Source organism: Phyllobates terribilis, unplaced genomic scaffold (genome assembly GCF_046119375.1).
Source record: "Phyllobates terribilis strain yellow unplaced genomic scaffold, ASM4611937v1 Scaffold_1__5_contigs__length_1240528914, whole genome shotgun sequence".
NCBI lineage: Eukaryota > Metazoa > Chordata > Amphibia > Anura > Dendrobatidae > Phyllobates > Phyllobates terribilis.
In genome coordinates, this window is record NW_027362761.1 from 542932967 (window position 1) to 542948661 (window position 15695).

General features: G+C 44.7%; 1 protein-coding gene across 3 annotated transcripts in view; it reads left to right on the forward strand.

Annotated features, from left to right (window-relative positions):
- Positions 1-14441, forward strand: part of KIAA1328 (KIAA1328 ortholog) — a 161311-nt gene extending 146870 nt beyond the window's left edge. For all 3 annotated transcript variants that reach the window (XM_073680433.1, XM_073680434.1, XM_073680435.1), the window contains exon 11: positions 10482-14441. In XM_073680433.1, coding sequence (XP_073536534.1) covers positions 10482-10689 — 208 coding nt within the window. In that variant the 3' untranslated portion in view covers positions 10690-14441. The remainder of the gene's footprint in view (positions 1-10481) is intronic.
- The last annotated feature ends 1254 nt before the right edge of the window (positions 14442-15695 follow it).

Below are 15695 nucleotides of genomic sequence, written 5' to 3' on the forward strand. Positions count from 1 at the left end.
CCATCACTGCGGTGACACCCCGAATATGAATAATGTATTGTGGATTTGGTGGTTACAATCTGTAATAAGCGCCGGGAACTCGGGCAGAATCTTAACTAACCCGGCAAATGTAATATTTATCGACTCATAAACTTTATTGCTTTCGAGGTTCAATAATACTGACCATAGGACATTAATATCACTTATCCTGGTTTTATTTAGGGCAGTTCAGCAAAATAACCAGTCTATTTAACGCTTACTAGAAAATAATTTAAATTTACAGCATCCGGCGAGCGACACCGAAAAGCGGTTAATTGTCGAAAGAGCAGGCAGAATCGCCTTCCTGCCGCCCGGTCATCGCACGGGTTGCCTAACATTTCTTCATTAGACTTGAATGAGTTTTAATGTACTGAGAATGTGTCGGAGAGGTTTTATGTGCCCCCCCTAGTTTTTTAACATTGTGAATCTCAATAAAGCTTTTTTTGTTTGCAATGCATCTTAATAGAGTTCTGTAGATTATATATGATGTTTAGGAAGTCAAACCGGCGGCATTCAACTTTGTGTCAAGCTAGTATTGTGAAGCTCCCCCTCACCCCGCCAAAACACTGTTGAGACATGGACTTTACAAGATCGGTGAAGTAGAGCTGAGCAAAAGATTTGTAGCACCATGGTCCACTGGCCATGTTGGTAGTTTGTGGCCAGTGGACCAGAGCCCTGCGGACCCTCTTCTTCCTGCCAGCATCTTCTTTTTCTGATTAAGTAGGTCTAGTGCGACATCTCGCATGCCTTGCGCAGCAATGATGATGTTGTGCCGGGCCTACTAATCGGAAGAGGCACCGCAGGATGCCGGCAGGATGGGAAGGGTGTGGCAGCCACGGACTACGGACATTGACCACTGGACCATAGTCCTGCAAACTTTTTACTCTAGTCTGTGCCAGATCCCACAGGTAACCTTCAGACGCCAGCAGCGGATCCTTAAGGGGTTGTCCACTACTCGGACAACTCCTTCTCAATTATGATATTCCTCAATGTATAGTAATCTCAGCCTGTGCTTGCCTCTGGCACCGTTCCAGCAATGCCAGGGCTCATATCACCTCAGCTGCCGGCCTCACATGACCTAATAATCAGTGGCTGCTAGTGGGCTGCTTCACGCTCATTTCATTAGGACGTAACTTACATCCCAACGAGCGTGAAACTGTCTATTAGTGGCCACTGATTGGCTGCAGGGCTCGTGGGACATATAACGTCATGCGAGCCCCTGCACCAACATCGGCACGATAGGCGAGTATAGCCCGTTATTTTGTATGAGGGAATATAGTAATTCAGAAGGGGGTGGTCCGAGAAGTGGACAACCCCTTTAAAGTCTAATGCGTTTGGCCTCCATGAATCCGACTTGTGTTTCAAGGACATCCCACAGATCGATCAAAATAAGTGAATTTGGGTACAAGTCCTCACCGCGGTCTTTATGTTCCCCACTATTCCTGAACAGATTTTGCAGTGTAGCATGGGCATTATCCTGCTGGAAGAGACACTTCTATTAGGGAATATCTCTGCCATGACTGGTCCATACAATGACTAGGTGGGTATTGTGTGTCACACTCACATGAGGACGCAGGAGAACATTGACTCATTACATCGCCTCCACTGGTTATATAGAGCACCCTGATGCCATCTCTTCCACAGGTAAATGACGCATTCACCAGGCCATCGATGTTATTCATCAGACCAGACCGCCTTCTTGCATGGTCCAGTTCTGGTTCTCGTCTGACCATTGTATTTGCATTTGATGATTTACAGGGGTCAGCATGGGCACTTTGAGTAGCCCTACGACAACTCTGCGCCATTTACAGAAAGTTCCGATCCTCTGTGTGTTCTGCTAAATTAATGTCATAGCCAGGAGGAATAGTCTTCAATTCGTGCTACATCAGCTCTTCTGTAGGATCAGACCAGAGCAGATAACCTTTCCTCCCCCGTCGCATCATGTTCATCCATGACCCTGTCACCAGTTGTCCTTCGTTGGACACTTTTGGTAGCTACTAATCACTGCATACTGGGAAAATCCTAGAAGATCAGACCCAGTCCTCTGACCATCACAACTTGGCCCTTATTTCTCACATCCTTACGTTTGCTTGTTTTTCCTACTTCCAACACATCAATTTCAAGCTTGAAAAGATGGGAGAATGTGTTTATGTATTAAAAAATAAATTAATCTAGAATCATGTCGCATTTGCTCTTATATTATCAAAGGTTTCAAATCCGCCAGAACATATTACAGATAAATCGGTGAAGAGACACTGTTTGTGGGTGTTAAAGGGAACATGTTACATGATTCACGCTGCTCAAACTGCAGGCCGCATGATCCCGTGTCTGACCGGGGACGAGAGTAGTCTTTCTCAGCCCCCGGCCAGCTTTTCCCAGTGCCCTTTGCCGGTGATTGACAGGTTTTTTGCTATGGGAGTTAACGGTCAATCACCTGGAGCGACTCTGAGAGTTCGGCCATGGGCAGTGGTGAACAACTCTCATCCCCGTCCAGATCTTCTGACTATATTTTCTCTAAAATGCTGGAGAAAGATAGATATAGCTTGCTGTAATCGTGCATCCAGGCCTTGATTCTTGCTGCCTTTGGTTTGGGTAGCATGAATAATGTGTCAGTACTTGTGCTGTTCAGAGAAGATGGAGGAGATGTGCAGCCAGTGAGTCTGTAGAAGCCTAAGGATGGCCTCCTCTGCAGCACAAGTCCTGTCTGCTCTCCTGTATTCGCACCATACGATCTCGCCTCTAACCTCACTATCTATGTTGATTTTTTTCAGAGAACTTCAGGATTATTATAGCACTTTAGAGACTGAAACCCAGTTTTTCTCTGGCACATGAGAACTGTTGGATAGTTCTGGTGGGTCCATTCTCCGTAAAGAGCCAATAAACACAACACAACAGGGCCCTAAAAGTCCAGCAGAAGACAATCCCATTTGGAGTTGACTTTGGTAACAATCACTTAACACGAGGCAATACATGTTATGGGATGATTCTCAAATAACCTATTTGACGGGACTTGGAGGATGTCCTAATCATACTTCTGACAAAAGACTGTACCTTTTGTGTGGAATAGTTTAGTTTAATATGTTCCTTGCTCCAGAGAAAGGGTTCTCTGCCATATACTCCTAGTGTAGGCTCTTACTGTGAGGTGAAACATGTACTGTATTGACAGACTACAATGAAAAACAAAATGACCTGTATAGATTGCACGTGGACCACTGAATGGTTTCCTCTGGCCCAATGTTGGTGAAAACCCATACAAACCTATTCCTAGTTCACATTCACGGAAGCCCATCAGGGTCCATCAGGTGCCTTAAGTTTCAGTCTTCACCATAACAGATGAAAAGTGAAGGATACCGGGTGGCGTGTTCATCTTGAAGCCAAGAAACTGAGGCCTATTATTAGTGATCAAAGGAGTACAGTAAACAACGCGTTTTGGGGATATGTATGCTGGTATTCTGTTAACTGACAAAGGGGATAGTCCATCCCCAAAAAGTGCTTACTATACACCTAATAAAATAAGGAAAAGCTCTTTTTCTTTTCTTTGTTTCCTGTGTTATGGTGAATTCGATGACCGAACTCCAGTGTGAATTCGGGAGGAGGTCTGGCAGTGACTTTGACACATATTTAAGAAGAGTGCAGAAGTTTCCGCCCTGTAGCAGGGACCTCTTTATGGTGGCACCTTATTATGGACAGGCTGCTGACTATTGTGAGGGTTGATTACAAGACTGTAGAGGGGACCTCTTTATGGTGGCACCTTGCTATTGGCAGGTTGCTGACTATTGTGAGAGCTGATTACAGGACTGTAGAGGAGACTTCTTTATGGTGGCACCTTCCTATGGGCAGGCTGCTGACTATTGTGAGGGCTGATTACAGGACTGAGTGTAGAGGAGACCTCTTTATGATGGCACCTTGCTATTGGCAGGCTGCTGACTATTGTGAGGGCTGATTACAGGGCTGTAGAGGGGAGACCTCTTTATGGTGGCACCTTGTTATGGGCAGGCTGCTGACTATTGTGAGGGCTGATTACAGGACTGAGTGTAGAGGAGACCTCTTTATTGTGGCACCTTGTTATGGGCAGGCTGATTACAGGACTGTTCTGGAGACCTCTTTATGGTGGCACCTTGTTATGGGCAGGCTGCTGACTATTGTGAGGGCTGATTACAGGACTGACTGTAGAGGAGACCTCTTTATGATGGCACCTTGTTATGGGCAGGCTGCTGACTATTGTGTGGGCTGATTACAGGACTGTAGAGGAGACCTCTTTATGGTGGCAACTTGTTATGGGCAGGCTGCTGACTATTGTGTGGGCTGATTACAGGACTGTAGAGGAGACCTCTTTATGGTGGCACCTTGTTATGGGCAGGCAGCTGACTATTGTGAGGGCTGATTACAGAACTGTAGAGGAGACCTCTTTACGATGGCACCTTCTTATGGGCAGGCAGCTGACTATTGTGAGGGCTGATTACAGGACTGTAGAGGAGACCTCTTTATGGTGGCACCTTGTTATGGGCAGGCTGCGGACTATTGTGAGGGCTGATTACAGGACTGTAGAGGAGACCTCTTTACGATGGCACCTTATGGGCAGGCAGCTGACTATTGTGAGGGCTGATTACAGGACTGTAGAGGAGACCTCTTTATTGTGGCACCTTGTTATGGGCAGGCTGCGGACTATTGTGAGGGCTGATTACAGGACTGTAGAGGAGACCTCTTTACGATGGCACCTTATGGGCAGGCAGCTGACTATTGTGAGGGCTGATTACAGGACTGTAGAGGAGACCTCTTTATTGTGGCACCTTGTTATGGGCAGGCTGCGGACTATTGTGAGGGCTGATTACAGGACTGTAGAGGAGACCTCTTTATGGTGGCAACTTGTTATGGGCAGGCTGCTGACTATTGTGTGGCCTGATTACAGGACTGTAGAGGAGACCTCTTTATGGTGGCACCTTGTTATGGGCAGGCTGCTGACTATTGTGAGGGCTGATTACAGGACTGTAGAGGAGACCACTTTATGGTGGCACCTTGTTATGGGCAGGCAGCTTACTATTGTGAGGGCTGATTAAAGGACTGTAGAGGAGACCTCTTTATGGTGGCACCTTGTTATGGGCAGGCTGCTGACTATTGTGAGGGCTGATTACAGGACTGTAGAGGAGACCTCTTTATGGTGGCACCTTGTTATGGGCAGGCTGCTGACTATTGTGAGGGCTGATTACAGGACTGTAGAGGAGACCTCTTTATGGTGGCACCTTGTTATGGGCAGGCTGCTGACTATTGTGAGGGCTGATTACAGGACTGTAGAGGAGACCTCTTTATGGTGGCACCTTGTTATGGGCAGGCTGCTGACTATTGTGAGGGCTGATTACAGGATGCCGCTCGGTAACGAATGCAATGTCATCATTAATGGAAAATGAAATTGTCCCTTTCATGTGTGATTAGGAACTCTTAGCCTGGAAATGTCGCTTTCGCGTGTTACATGTGTAAGTGCTTTTGCTGTCATACAACATCTGTATACCAAAGCAGTGAGTGCATCCAATTTATTGTTCTGCCGCCGCTTTAATCTTTATCGGTTGCTCGCATTCTTTGCCGTTGCGCTCCCGCTCTTTGTTCGCTGGCTTTGAAGATATTTTTACAGCCTCCTTGTAATTTACGATTCAAGTCACAATTAGTAAGAGGTGGCAGCAAGATGGAGCAAAGAGCTTTAAATTAGCTGCTTATAGCACAGATCATAATCGCTTTCGTAAAATAATTAACTCTTGTCTGTCTTCTCTCAGACACCGCTGACACGTTCATGATGCCACAGGCGCTGGAAATGCTACATTTTTAAAAACATGCATGTAACAGCTGAATATGGACAAAAGTGTTGGGACAACGACAAATTACATTCACAAGAGCTTTCCTGACCTTCCTTTCTACATCCACAGACATTATGGGTATGTTCACACAGGGCGTTTTTGGTGCTTTTTTTCTCTGCAGGAAAACCTGCTTTCTTGGCTGAAAAGAAGCAGCGTCAATAACGCAGGTTTTGGTGAGTTTTTTTGTTGCGTTTTTTTTGGTGCATTTTTCAGGATCCCAAAGTTCAGCTTTGCTTCTACCACAGAAGCATGAACACAGGTCACAGTGGAGTAAGGTGAATTGGTCGGGAATAGTTTACCTAAGACATTGGCAGAGCATTTAGTTTGTAGGACTCTGTTTACTTTCACACCTTGGTCAGCCAATGTTTACTTTACACATATTACTAATTTAATTAAACTGCACTAATCCTAACTGCCATATCAGTTGGCCAAGACAAGATGGTAAACTTGGGAAAATCACAAGAATAAATGGGTTTCACAAACTGCTGTACTTGCTTTTTTTTCATTAAAACCACAGAAAAACCTGATACCTGCGTTTTTGCAGTGTATTTTCAACTACCCATTGCTTTCAATAGATGAAAAAACACTGAAAGAAGTGACATGCTCCATTCTGCAAAAACACAGCTCTTTGACCAAACAGTCAGGGAAAAAAAACTGTGTGCATGAGATTTCTGAAAAGTGTATGGTAAAATGCTGCTGAAAATTTGCATAAAAATGCACCAATAACACCCTTTGTGAACATACCCTAATAGTCAGTCCCTCTGCAGATATAAAAGCTCCTGTTTTTCTGGAAAGACTTTCTACATGATTTTAGAGGATGTTATACACAGGGGGCGGGGGGATGTGAAGGGCCAGATGTTATACACTGGGGGAGGGGGGCCGAATGTTATATACAGGAGGAGGGAGGTGGGGGGCCGGACGTTATACACCGGGTGGGTGGGAGGCGGGCGAGGGGCCGGCTGTTGCCATAGTCAGTCCTGGAGTAAGATGTGCATAATTTATTAAAGCGGACCTGTCAAAATATTGGACCCGTAAGAAAAGGCATGAGTGTTAAGCCCCTTTTCTGCTTATTACGTTCATGCCTTGCTTGTAGTATTTCCTTTGGACATTTTTGAGAAATCCATCCTTGATTTAAGTGCAGAGCCTGTCCCACTTCACTTGCAGTATGAGCTCTGCTATCGCTCTCGCGCCGAGAGCTCTGCTGTGGGAACCGGTCCGCTAGTCTCACGGCACATGCGCTGCCCCTTCTGATAGGACAAACCTTTGCAATGACTGCTCCTGTGCAGGGGGGAGACGGATCACTAAGAGAAGAGTGATCTCTCAATTAGAGACCCGAGGCCGGCGGCGCTTGTTACAATTTTGTTCAATCTAGACAATGATCCAGAAAATGTCCCTTATTTTATTTTCCAGGTTACATGTAAATGCTGAAAATTAAAAACATCCCCACTAATGTAAAATTTAGCAGCGACAAAGGCCCCTATAGTAGTTACTCTAAGGGGTTAAATACCCTGGAAACCATGATGTTATCTCCTTATGGAATCGGATGTGGCATGTCGTGCGTCACTTGTTTTCTGGCTGTGATCTTATCCGTACATGTGACCCATGTCAGCAGCGGAGCAGGCTCAGAGCCGACAGTAAATTGCAGAGCTGCGCGGCATAACCCCTGACACTGCGGCGCTTCGTACCTGCCAGGCAGCCGGCATTGTTTACCCAGGCTCCAGCCTTAGCCTCTAATTGGCCGCTCACTCATAAAACGCAGCCACCTGTCACATTGCTTAACCCGCATGTGAGGTTAGATAGCTGTGTGCTTTGTGGAAATGCCACGGAGCAGAGCTGGGCGCATAATAAAGGACACGTTATCAGCCATTTAAAAAAAAAAAAAAAATAAGGAATGACTCCCCAGACAGGTGCACGAGCGGCCAATTCTCAGTCATTCCGTGCGGACAGCGCTCGGGGCTTTCAAATTAAGGAGCGTCTGCAAACGACTTGTGCGATGTTTATGGCATCTTATTAGCAGGAGCTGACAGTCCGGGAAGCGGGGCGGCTGCTTCATGCCCTACCGGTACTATAACCCACTACTTCTTTATACTTAAGGGAATCTGTCAGCAGGTTTTGCTATGTAATCTGAAGACAGCAGGAGATAGAGTCTGATGCACTGAATGTGTCACTGGATGGGTCACTTGTCAAAGTGCGTACTTTAGTTTACTAACTATGAAGGATTTATCACTAAGAGATTAACATTGCCGGACTAGTCCAGCAGCTAAGCAGCTCACGGTCTATGGACTTTGTACATGGAGAGCCTGGTGTGGGCGGGATTAGCTGTGATGTGGGCGGGGTTAGCTTCCTCAGCTCTGCTTCATGCTAAATCTAAAATCTGATTGTGTCAGAACCGCTGCACCCAGTAATCTAAGTGATACCTCGTTGGATTCAGCTTCTCTTTGCCTACATCATTCTGCTCTCAGAGGAGGTAGCAAAACTCTGCTGACAGATTCCCTTTAAAGGGGTTGTATCAGAATATAAAACACAATTGTGCCACCCCTTTAAATCACACTTACTCATTCAATCCCAGGCATCTGTAACATCGTCTTGTAGCGATGTTGTTCTGTCTGACAGTAAAGGTCACGTGCCACACATGTAAACATCACCCCCGGGGTCAGTGATTGGCTGCAGCTGTCACATGAATGATGTACAGCACGTGATTGCTGCAGGTCTGGTGAGTTATAGTTCGATCACATGCCGTACATCATTCACATGACTTCAGCTGCTAATCACTGGCCTTTCTGGTGACGTTTGCATATGCAGTTCGTGAAAGATTCAAGAGGATGGGACAACTGCAAGGTTTTAACTTTTCTTGCTGTTGGCAAAATATTGTAAAATCCCCAAAATTCCCCTTTTTAAATATTTAATGTATTAAAGGGTATCGGTCAGCCGGTTTTTGCCATGTAACCTGAGATCAGCATGATGTAGAGGAAGAGAGCCTGATTCCAGTGATGTCACTTACTGGGCTGCTTGGTGCAGTTTTGATACAATCCCTGTTTTCTCTGCTGTAGATGTAGCAGTGCTCAGAATGCGGAGCGGTGTTTAACCCCGCCCACACCTCTGATTGGCAGCTTCCTGTGTATATTGTCAACAAGTGGCCATTCAGTGGTGGGGGTGGGGTAAGATCAGGAGACACAGGACACCTAGTCATATAGTGATAATATTCTGCTGATAAAACACTGATTGTATTGTAACTACAGCAAGTTGCTGAGCAAGTGACACATCCCTGGGATCGGGCTGTCTGCCCCTACATCGTGCTGCTCTCAGATTATATTGCAAAAACCTGCTGATTGATTCCCTTTAAATTGTTGCACAATGTAGGATACATAACCTGAGTGCAGCTCTGGATGTGACTGGAGTCTGGTAAATCAGTGCCTACATCCTTTTTCAGCTTTTTTCCAGGATTCTGCCTTTTATCCGGGCATTGTTTTGTTTTTAGTTTTCCTCTCGGCTTGGATCTGACAAGGCCCCCCCTCCTCCTCCTCCTCCCGAATCTCTGTATGAAGTGAGACCATCATATTATTCAGCTACAATGGGAGCGCTCTGCAATTCTGCTTCACCCACTTTGCACAATGTGAAGAGATTGCAGTGAATGCCGCCCATTAATGTGTTTGTGCTGCCCTCCTTATCATTGTAAAATGACTGTATTGATCCGTGGGATCTAATATACAGGCTGAAGGGCCTGTCCCTATTTCTCCGCATGGCGCCATTCACTGCTCTTTCATTAAATAACACCCCCCTCCCTTCACAGCTCATTCATTCTGTACATTGAGCTGTCAGGTTTCTGTATTTGCCAGTGCCAGGATTTTGGGGCCATAAGAATATATTGCTAGCCCACCTCACATAGTGGTCGCTTCTCGGGTCATTTGGCTTTATTTATTTTTCCATTATGCAAAGTGCGCGAACTGCAAAATTAAAAATGTCACTAGACCACAAAATAAAAGCTAATATTCCAAGTCAAATTCTAGGTTGGATTCTTGGATCCTTAACATCATCATTTACATATTGCGTTATGGGAAATGTTCACTTTCCATTTATCTTGTATGGAGTCTGTATAAACTTTAGGGCAGGGATCATCAACCTGCGGCACTGCATATGTTGTGAAACTACAGCTCCCAGCGTTCCCGGACAGCCGGAGTAACATTTTGCCACATCCCCTGATGAAGCTACAGTTACGGTGAAACATGAAGGGGAACAATTCTAATGTGAGCTTCAGCTGGTGGTTAGGCAGCTAATATTAATAGGGCAGCAGTCCTGAATGTGCTGTGTTTGGATTTTTACTTCTTACATTTTTCCTAAGATTATATGTATAAAGTTAGGTCACTGCTGGAAGTTTGGCACAAGGTAGGAGAGGTCGTCCTCAGGGTGGATTGTATGTGCCAAGTTTGGCACTTCTGGTAATCTGGCACCTAGACCACCTGTACTATGTTCACTGTTTTTATACCAGCGCACAACAACGTTGACTCTGCTAGATCAGAAGTGGTATTATGTTCAACCAGCAGTGTCCACGTTCTCTTGGTTTTATCTGAAGTGGTAGGATGTCCTGCATTCATGCTTTCTTTGCCCCTTTCCCTCTAGATATGAGACTTCTCTCATCGACATGTTGGAAGCCATCAGCCCAATTTCTGCAGAGAAACGACGTCCTAAGCCCCGGGAGCCCCATAACTTGGGTATCCTCAGCCCGACCCCCAGTGGTGGCTCCAAGCCACTAGCCAGAAGACGTGAAGCTCCCAGTGTGGATCCAGAAGAAAGAGCGATGCTGGAAGAGATCTTCTTCATCTGCTGATGGGCAGCAGGGCATAGATCACTAATCAGACTGACTGCTACAGTCACATTGCACCCTGCTTTATAGATCTTCATGGAGGCCACCGGCGTCCTGCAGACCAACATGGAGAGTCTAAGTGTATTTCGGATCAATTTCAAGAGGGTTTGTATAAGGAGCCACAATCCTAACAGTGCCTTAAAGCTCCCAAAAGCCTATCATGATGATGAACTGGTATGGAGCCTTGTGCAACTTGTTTTTTTGTTCTTTTTAAATAATTTATTGAGCAGAATTTTGCGCATGAACACGTTGATATTTACGGCAGTAATTTGCTGCTAAGCTCCATTTTAATGTGAGCCACAGATGAGTCTTCAACAAGCTGGATCATCAAGCCCATTAATCCAAGATCAATATCCTAAGCGATTTGCACGGAGCCAGCAGTGGTACATGGAATTAAAATATGCATACACATGAAAAGCTCATGTAGAAACTCTCATTAATGTCTTCACCTGTTTTTTTTTTTCTTCACCCTTTTAGATATTTTATTTTTACAGGTTTTACCATTCATCTGGCTTTTACCTTTACATCTTGTTATACTGAAGAGCTGAAATCCATATTCTGCTGATTGTCACTATGCACATACCATACTTATCCTTCATTCATCCTGAGTTACATCCTGTATTATACTCCAGAGCTGCACTCACTATTCTGCTTGTGCAGTCACTGTGTACATAGATTACATTACTGATCCGGAGTCACATCCTGTATTATACTCCAGAGCTGCACTCACTATTCTGCTGTTTAATATTGGAATCTGCATGCTTGCCGTCAGCATAGCTGAACTCTTACAAGGAGCAGTTTATTTTATGTACAGATGTTGCAAACACCGGAGCAGCCATCATTTATGTACCTTGCATCGGTGCTGCCGCACCACACGGTTTGCAAAGGAACGATCTTTGCCCCAATGTTTTGTTCAAAAAATGATACTGCGCAGTAATCTAATGCACAGAAGTATCTGTACAATACTTTCCAGAATGTAGATACTAAACAAGCTTGGAAATCTCGGCTCTGAAGCCTGAAGAATTATGAATGCAGCTCTGGAGTACAATGCAGAAAGTAATGTAATTTATTTAGCTCTCACCGTTACCTACATGTCGCATGCACATTATACTTCCCAGTCGCAAGCTTCACTCTGGCAAAAATGTTTATTTCAATGGGGAGAGAGGATAAGCGGCTGCCAGACGTTACTGGCAGCTGCTTATCTCTGGGAGTAAGTTATCCATCCTAACCTTCTGTTTTCTGATCTTGTTTCTGGGAGCCGGTGACATTTACACTCTTCCTATCAGCCTCGTGTGTGTGCCTTTTTTCAGGAATCAATGATTTTAATTTTTTTCCATTCCACCCTGAAAGCTGTAATTTTCACAATATTGCTCGTCCCCTTCCTGTCTAATTACACAGCGGCTGCATTTATTTCCACAATGTGAAGCTTTCGTCCAGTAAACAATAACCGGTTCTACAAATCCGTACCCAAACTGTAATTAAATCCGGGAAATGTAAGGGGGGTTTCAAACATGTCGCACACAATTACCGAGCTTCCATGCGAATTACCATCCAACAGCATGGACGGGATAGAAAACCATTAAAGCAATCTCTCATCTCTGGATAATCATCGTCCTCTTATGGCCTCGTTCAGACAGGCGGCGTGTACTGTACAGTCTATATTGGGGATGTAACCTCCCATCTCTCCGGGGATGGACTGAAGTGAACTCTCTTACTGCTTACATTCACTTTAAACAAGTGGTTAAGGTTAGAAAAACATGGCTGCTTCCTCCTGTCCGTGGTTTGTCTGACATTACAGCTCCGCTTTATCGGAGGAAATCGCCTGAGCTGCCATAAAGCGCTCGAGTTGTGGAGGTATGGTGCTGTTTTCACCACTAGGCTGCCATGTTTTCTATTCTTGCGGCAAGAGCACCATGTAAGTCCAATATCTGCGCAAATATTTGGGTGTCCCGGGTGTTAGCAGCTCCACTTCTCGCTTGCTTTGAGCACAAGGGAACGTTTCACAATGTGAGTAATGTTATGTTTGTAGGGGGCTGTCTAACTAGGTCATTCAATAGCTAAGCCATCCCCTTCTCTAATACAGCAAATGCATAGACAGTGTAGGGGAGTGGCTCACCTATTGAAATGGGTCAGACACCTTCTCTAATACAGCAAATGCATAGACAGTGTAGGGGAGTGGCTCACCTATTGAAATGGGTCAATCAGACACCTTCTCTAGTACAGCAAATGCATAGACAGTGTAGGGGAGTGGCTCACCTATTGAAATGGGTCAGACACCTTCTCTAATACAGCAAATGCATAGACAGTGTAGGGGAGTGGCTCACCTATTGAAATGGGTCAATCAGACACCTTCTCTAGTACAGCAAATGCATAGACAGTGTAGGGGAGTGTCTCACCTATTGAAATGGGTCAATCAGACACCTTCTCTAATACAGCAAATGCATAGACAGTGTAGGGGAGTGGCTCACCTATTGAAATGGGTCAGACACCTTCTCTAATACAGCAAATGCATAGACAGTGTAGGGGAGTGGCTCACCTATTGAAATGGGTCAATCAGACACCTTCTCTAGTACAGCAAATGCATAGACAGTGTAGGGGAGTGTCTCACCTATTGAAATGGGTCAATCAGACACCTTCTCTAGTACAGCAAATGCATAGACAGTGTAGGGGAGTGTCTCACCTATTGAAATGGGTCAATCAGACACCTTCTCTAATACAGCAAATGCATAGACAGTGTAGGGGAGTGGCTCGCCTATTGAAATGAGACAGTACTGGTGACATACAAACACTGAAAACGCTCCCGTGTGTCAAACCCAAACTAGATGTGGCGCTACCGGGACCAACGCTGATATTAGAAAATTGGGAACTTTTATGAAAAAGTAGTGTCATTTTTTTTTACATAACCATTTTTGTGTTTTGCCATTATCTAGGCCACTTTCACACATTGTCATGATCCTAGTACGGACCGCGATGCCCGAATCGGCCAGACCTGAACTAACCCGTTTCATATGAGCTTATGAGGCTGTGGCATTGGAGTCACTTGACCCTCGACTGGTGTGGGCATCACAGTACTTCAGCACATGACATTATTCCCACCCACCCTCCTTCTGCCAAGTTTTTAGCAACACCTAAACATCTGTTCACTCCAGCAAACTTTTTTTTTTTTGTGTCAGATAATGAACAGAGTTTTATTTCTAGGTCCAAATCTTTGCAGAATACTTCCAGATTGCCTATCTTTCAGGGCTGAAACTCGCTCTTCCTAAAGCTCAATGTCCCCTGCTCATTTTTGCCCAGCTATTGAGTTCACAGAGCGCATTCTCCATGTCTGTAATCACCACTAGGGGGAGCTCATTGTGTACAACCATCAATGAGTTCCGTGTTAAATCTGTCCTTTTAGATGCTCCTCCTAGTGGTGGTTGCCGGTATTGCCAGGGTATTTTCACCACCAATATAGTTCTCACATTATTTTTATTTCCAACTTCCAAAGCTCTGAGTGTTCTCTGTCCTGTCAACAATGTAACAATGTTTTTTTTATTTATTTTTTTAACTTGATTTTTACTCCTTTTTGCAGATTTCTTAAATTCTCTGAGATCAGTGGTTTTAATTATGTGCTGATTTTACTTATGAGATGAGATTTTGATCTTATGAACATTAACACATGATCTGGCATAATTAATGTTGTGACTGAGAGACAATAAACCTGGCGTTAGACTGAAGACCTGTCTGTGGTTCTATCCTTTATCATAATAATGCTCATTTACTGCAAAAATTATACCAGTAATCTACACATTTGTGTCATTTTTCAACCTTAAAACTACAAGTATGCAAATAGATGACTTGAACTCTAGCGCCACCTATTGGATAGCACAATCTTAAAAGTTAATATTGATCCTTTAACAAGCCTTGCCATATGACTTGGGATAAGAAACCAAACCAGAATCTCCGTTTGCAGACACGTGTTTTGGGGTAATTGCCCCTCTTTGGAGCAAAGAAGGAGATCTGATTTGACTGTGTGAGAGGTATCTGACTGGGGGTCTAAGGGAGAACATTTCTCCTTGTGGAGAGTGCCAATGCTGCGCTGTGAATTTTAAATATGCCCCCCCAGTCAGAGGCCTCCCATAGAGTCAAATCACATCTCCTGCTTTGCACTGAAGAGGGGCAAACACCCCGAAACACGTCTGCTAATGAGGTTTCTGGTTTGGTCATGTGGCAAGGCTCGTCAGAGGGTCGATATTGATTTTTAGGCTTGCTACATCCAACAGCTGGAGCTAAACTCCTCTATGAAGAGGCTATTTGCATATTTAAATTCTCGGGGTAGCATTGCATGGCCTACAAGTCTCCTTACGACAGCTTGGCACTCTCCAGAAGGGTCTCCCTCATTCCCCCAATCTTAAGTCCAGTCAGTTAAACCTACGACCTAACACACTCCTCTGTGTACTTGGTGCCTGGTTTTACCACACATTGAGAGTCCAGGCATCTTTTAGGCCTATAACCCCCTCACCCCGCCACCCTTTTTTTGATAATAATTTGCATAGTTTTGCGTGCAGCCTGCAGTGTAAAGAATAGAGATTTTTTTTTCTGGACAATATGGTAACACCCATTACAGATTCTTTGTCCACTTCTGGTGACAGCTTATATTTTTTGCATATTGACATCATTGAGACAATCCTTCCTAGAAGACCACTTTCCATTGATTATCAGGGAGGTGGGGGGGGGAGTGGAAGAAACCAAAACTGGCTAATTTCAACTTTTATCTATTGTGTATGGGGGCTTTACTGGATACTTTAGTGATCGCAGTCATCAGTCTGCTCTCTTCTCATTCCACACCACCATACTGACTTTCCAATCTCAGGGCCTTTGGGTGAATTCACACAGGCTGTAATTGTTCTTTGGATGCAGATTTTGATGCCTATATGGCACAGAATTACTGTGCGTGAAATGCTGTGGAAAATCTGTGCAGATTTAGCATC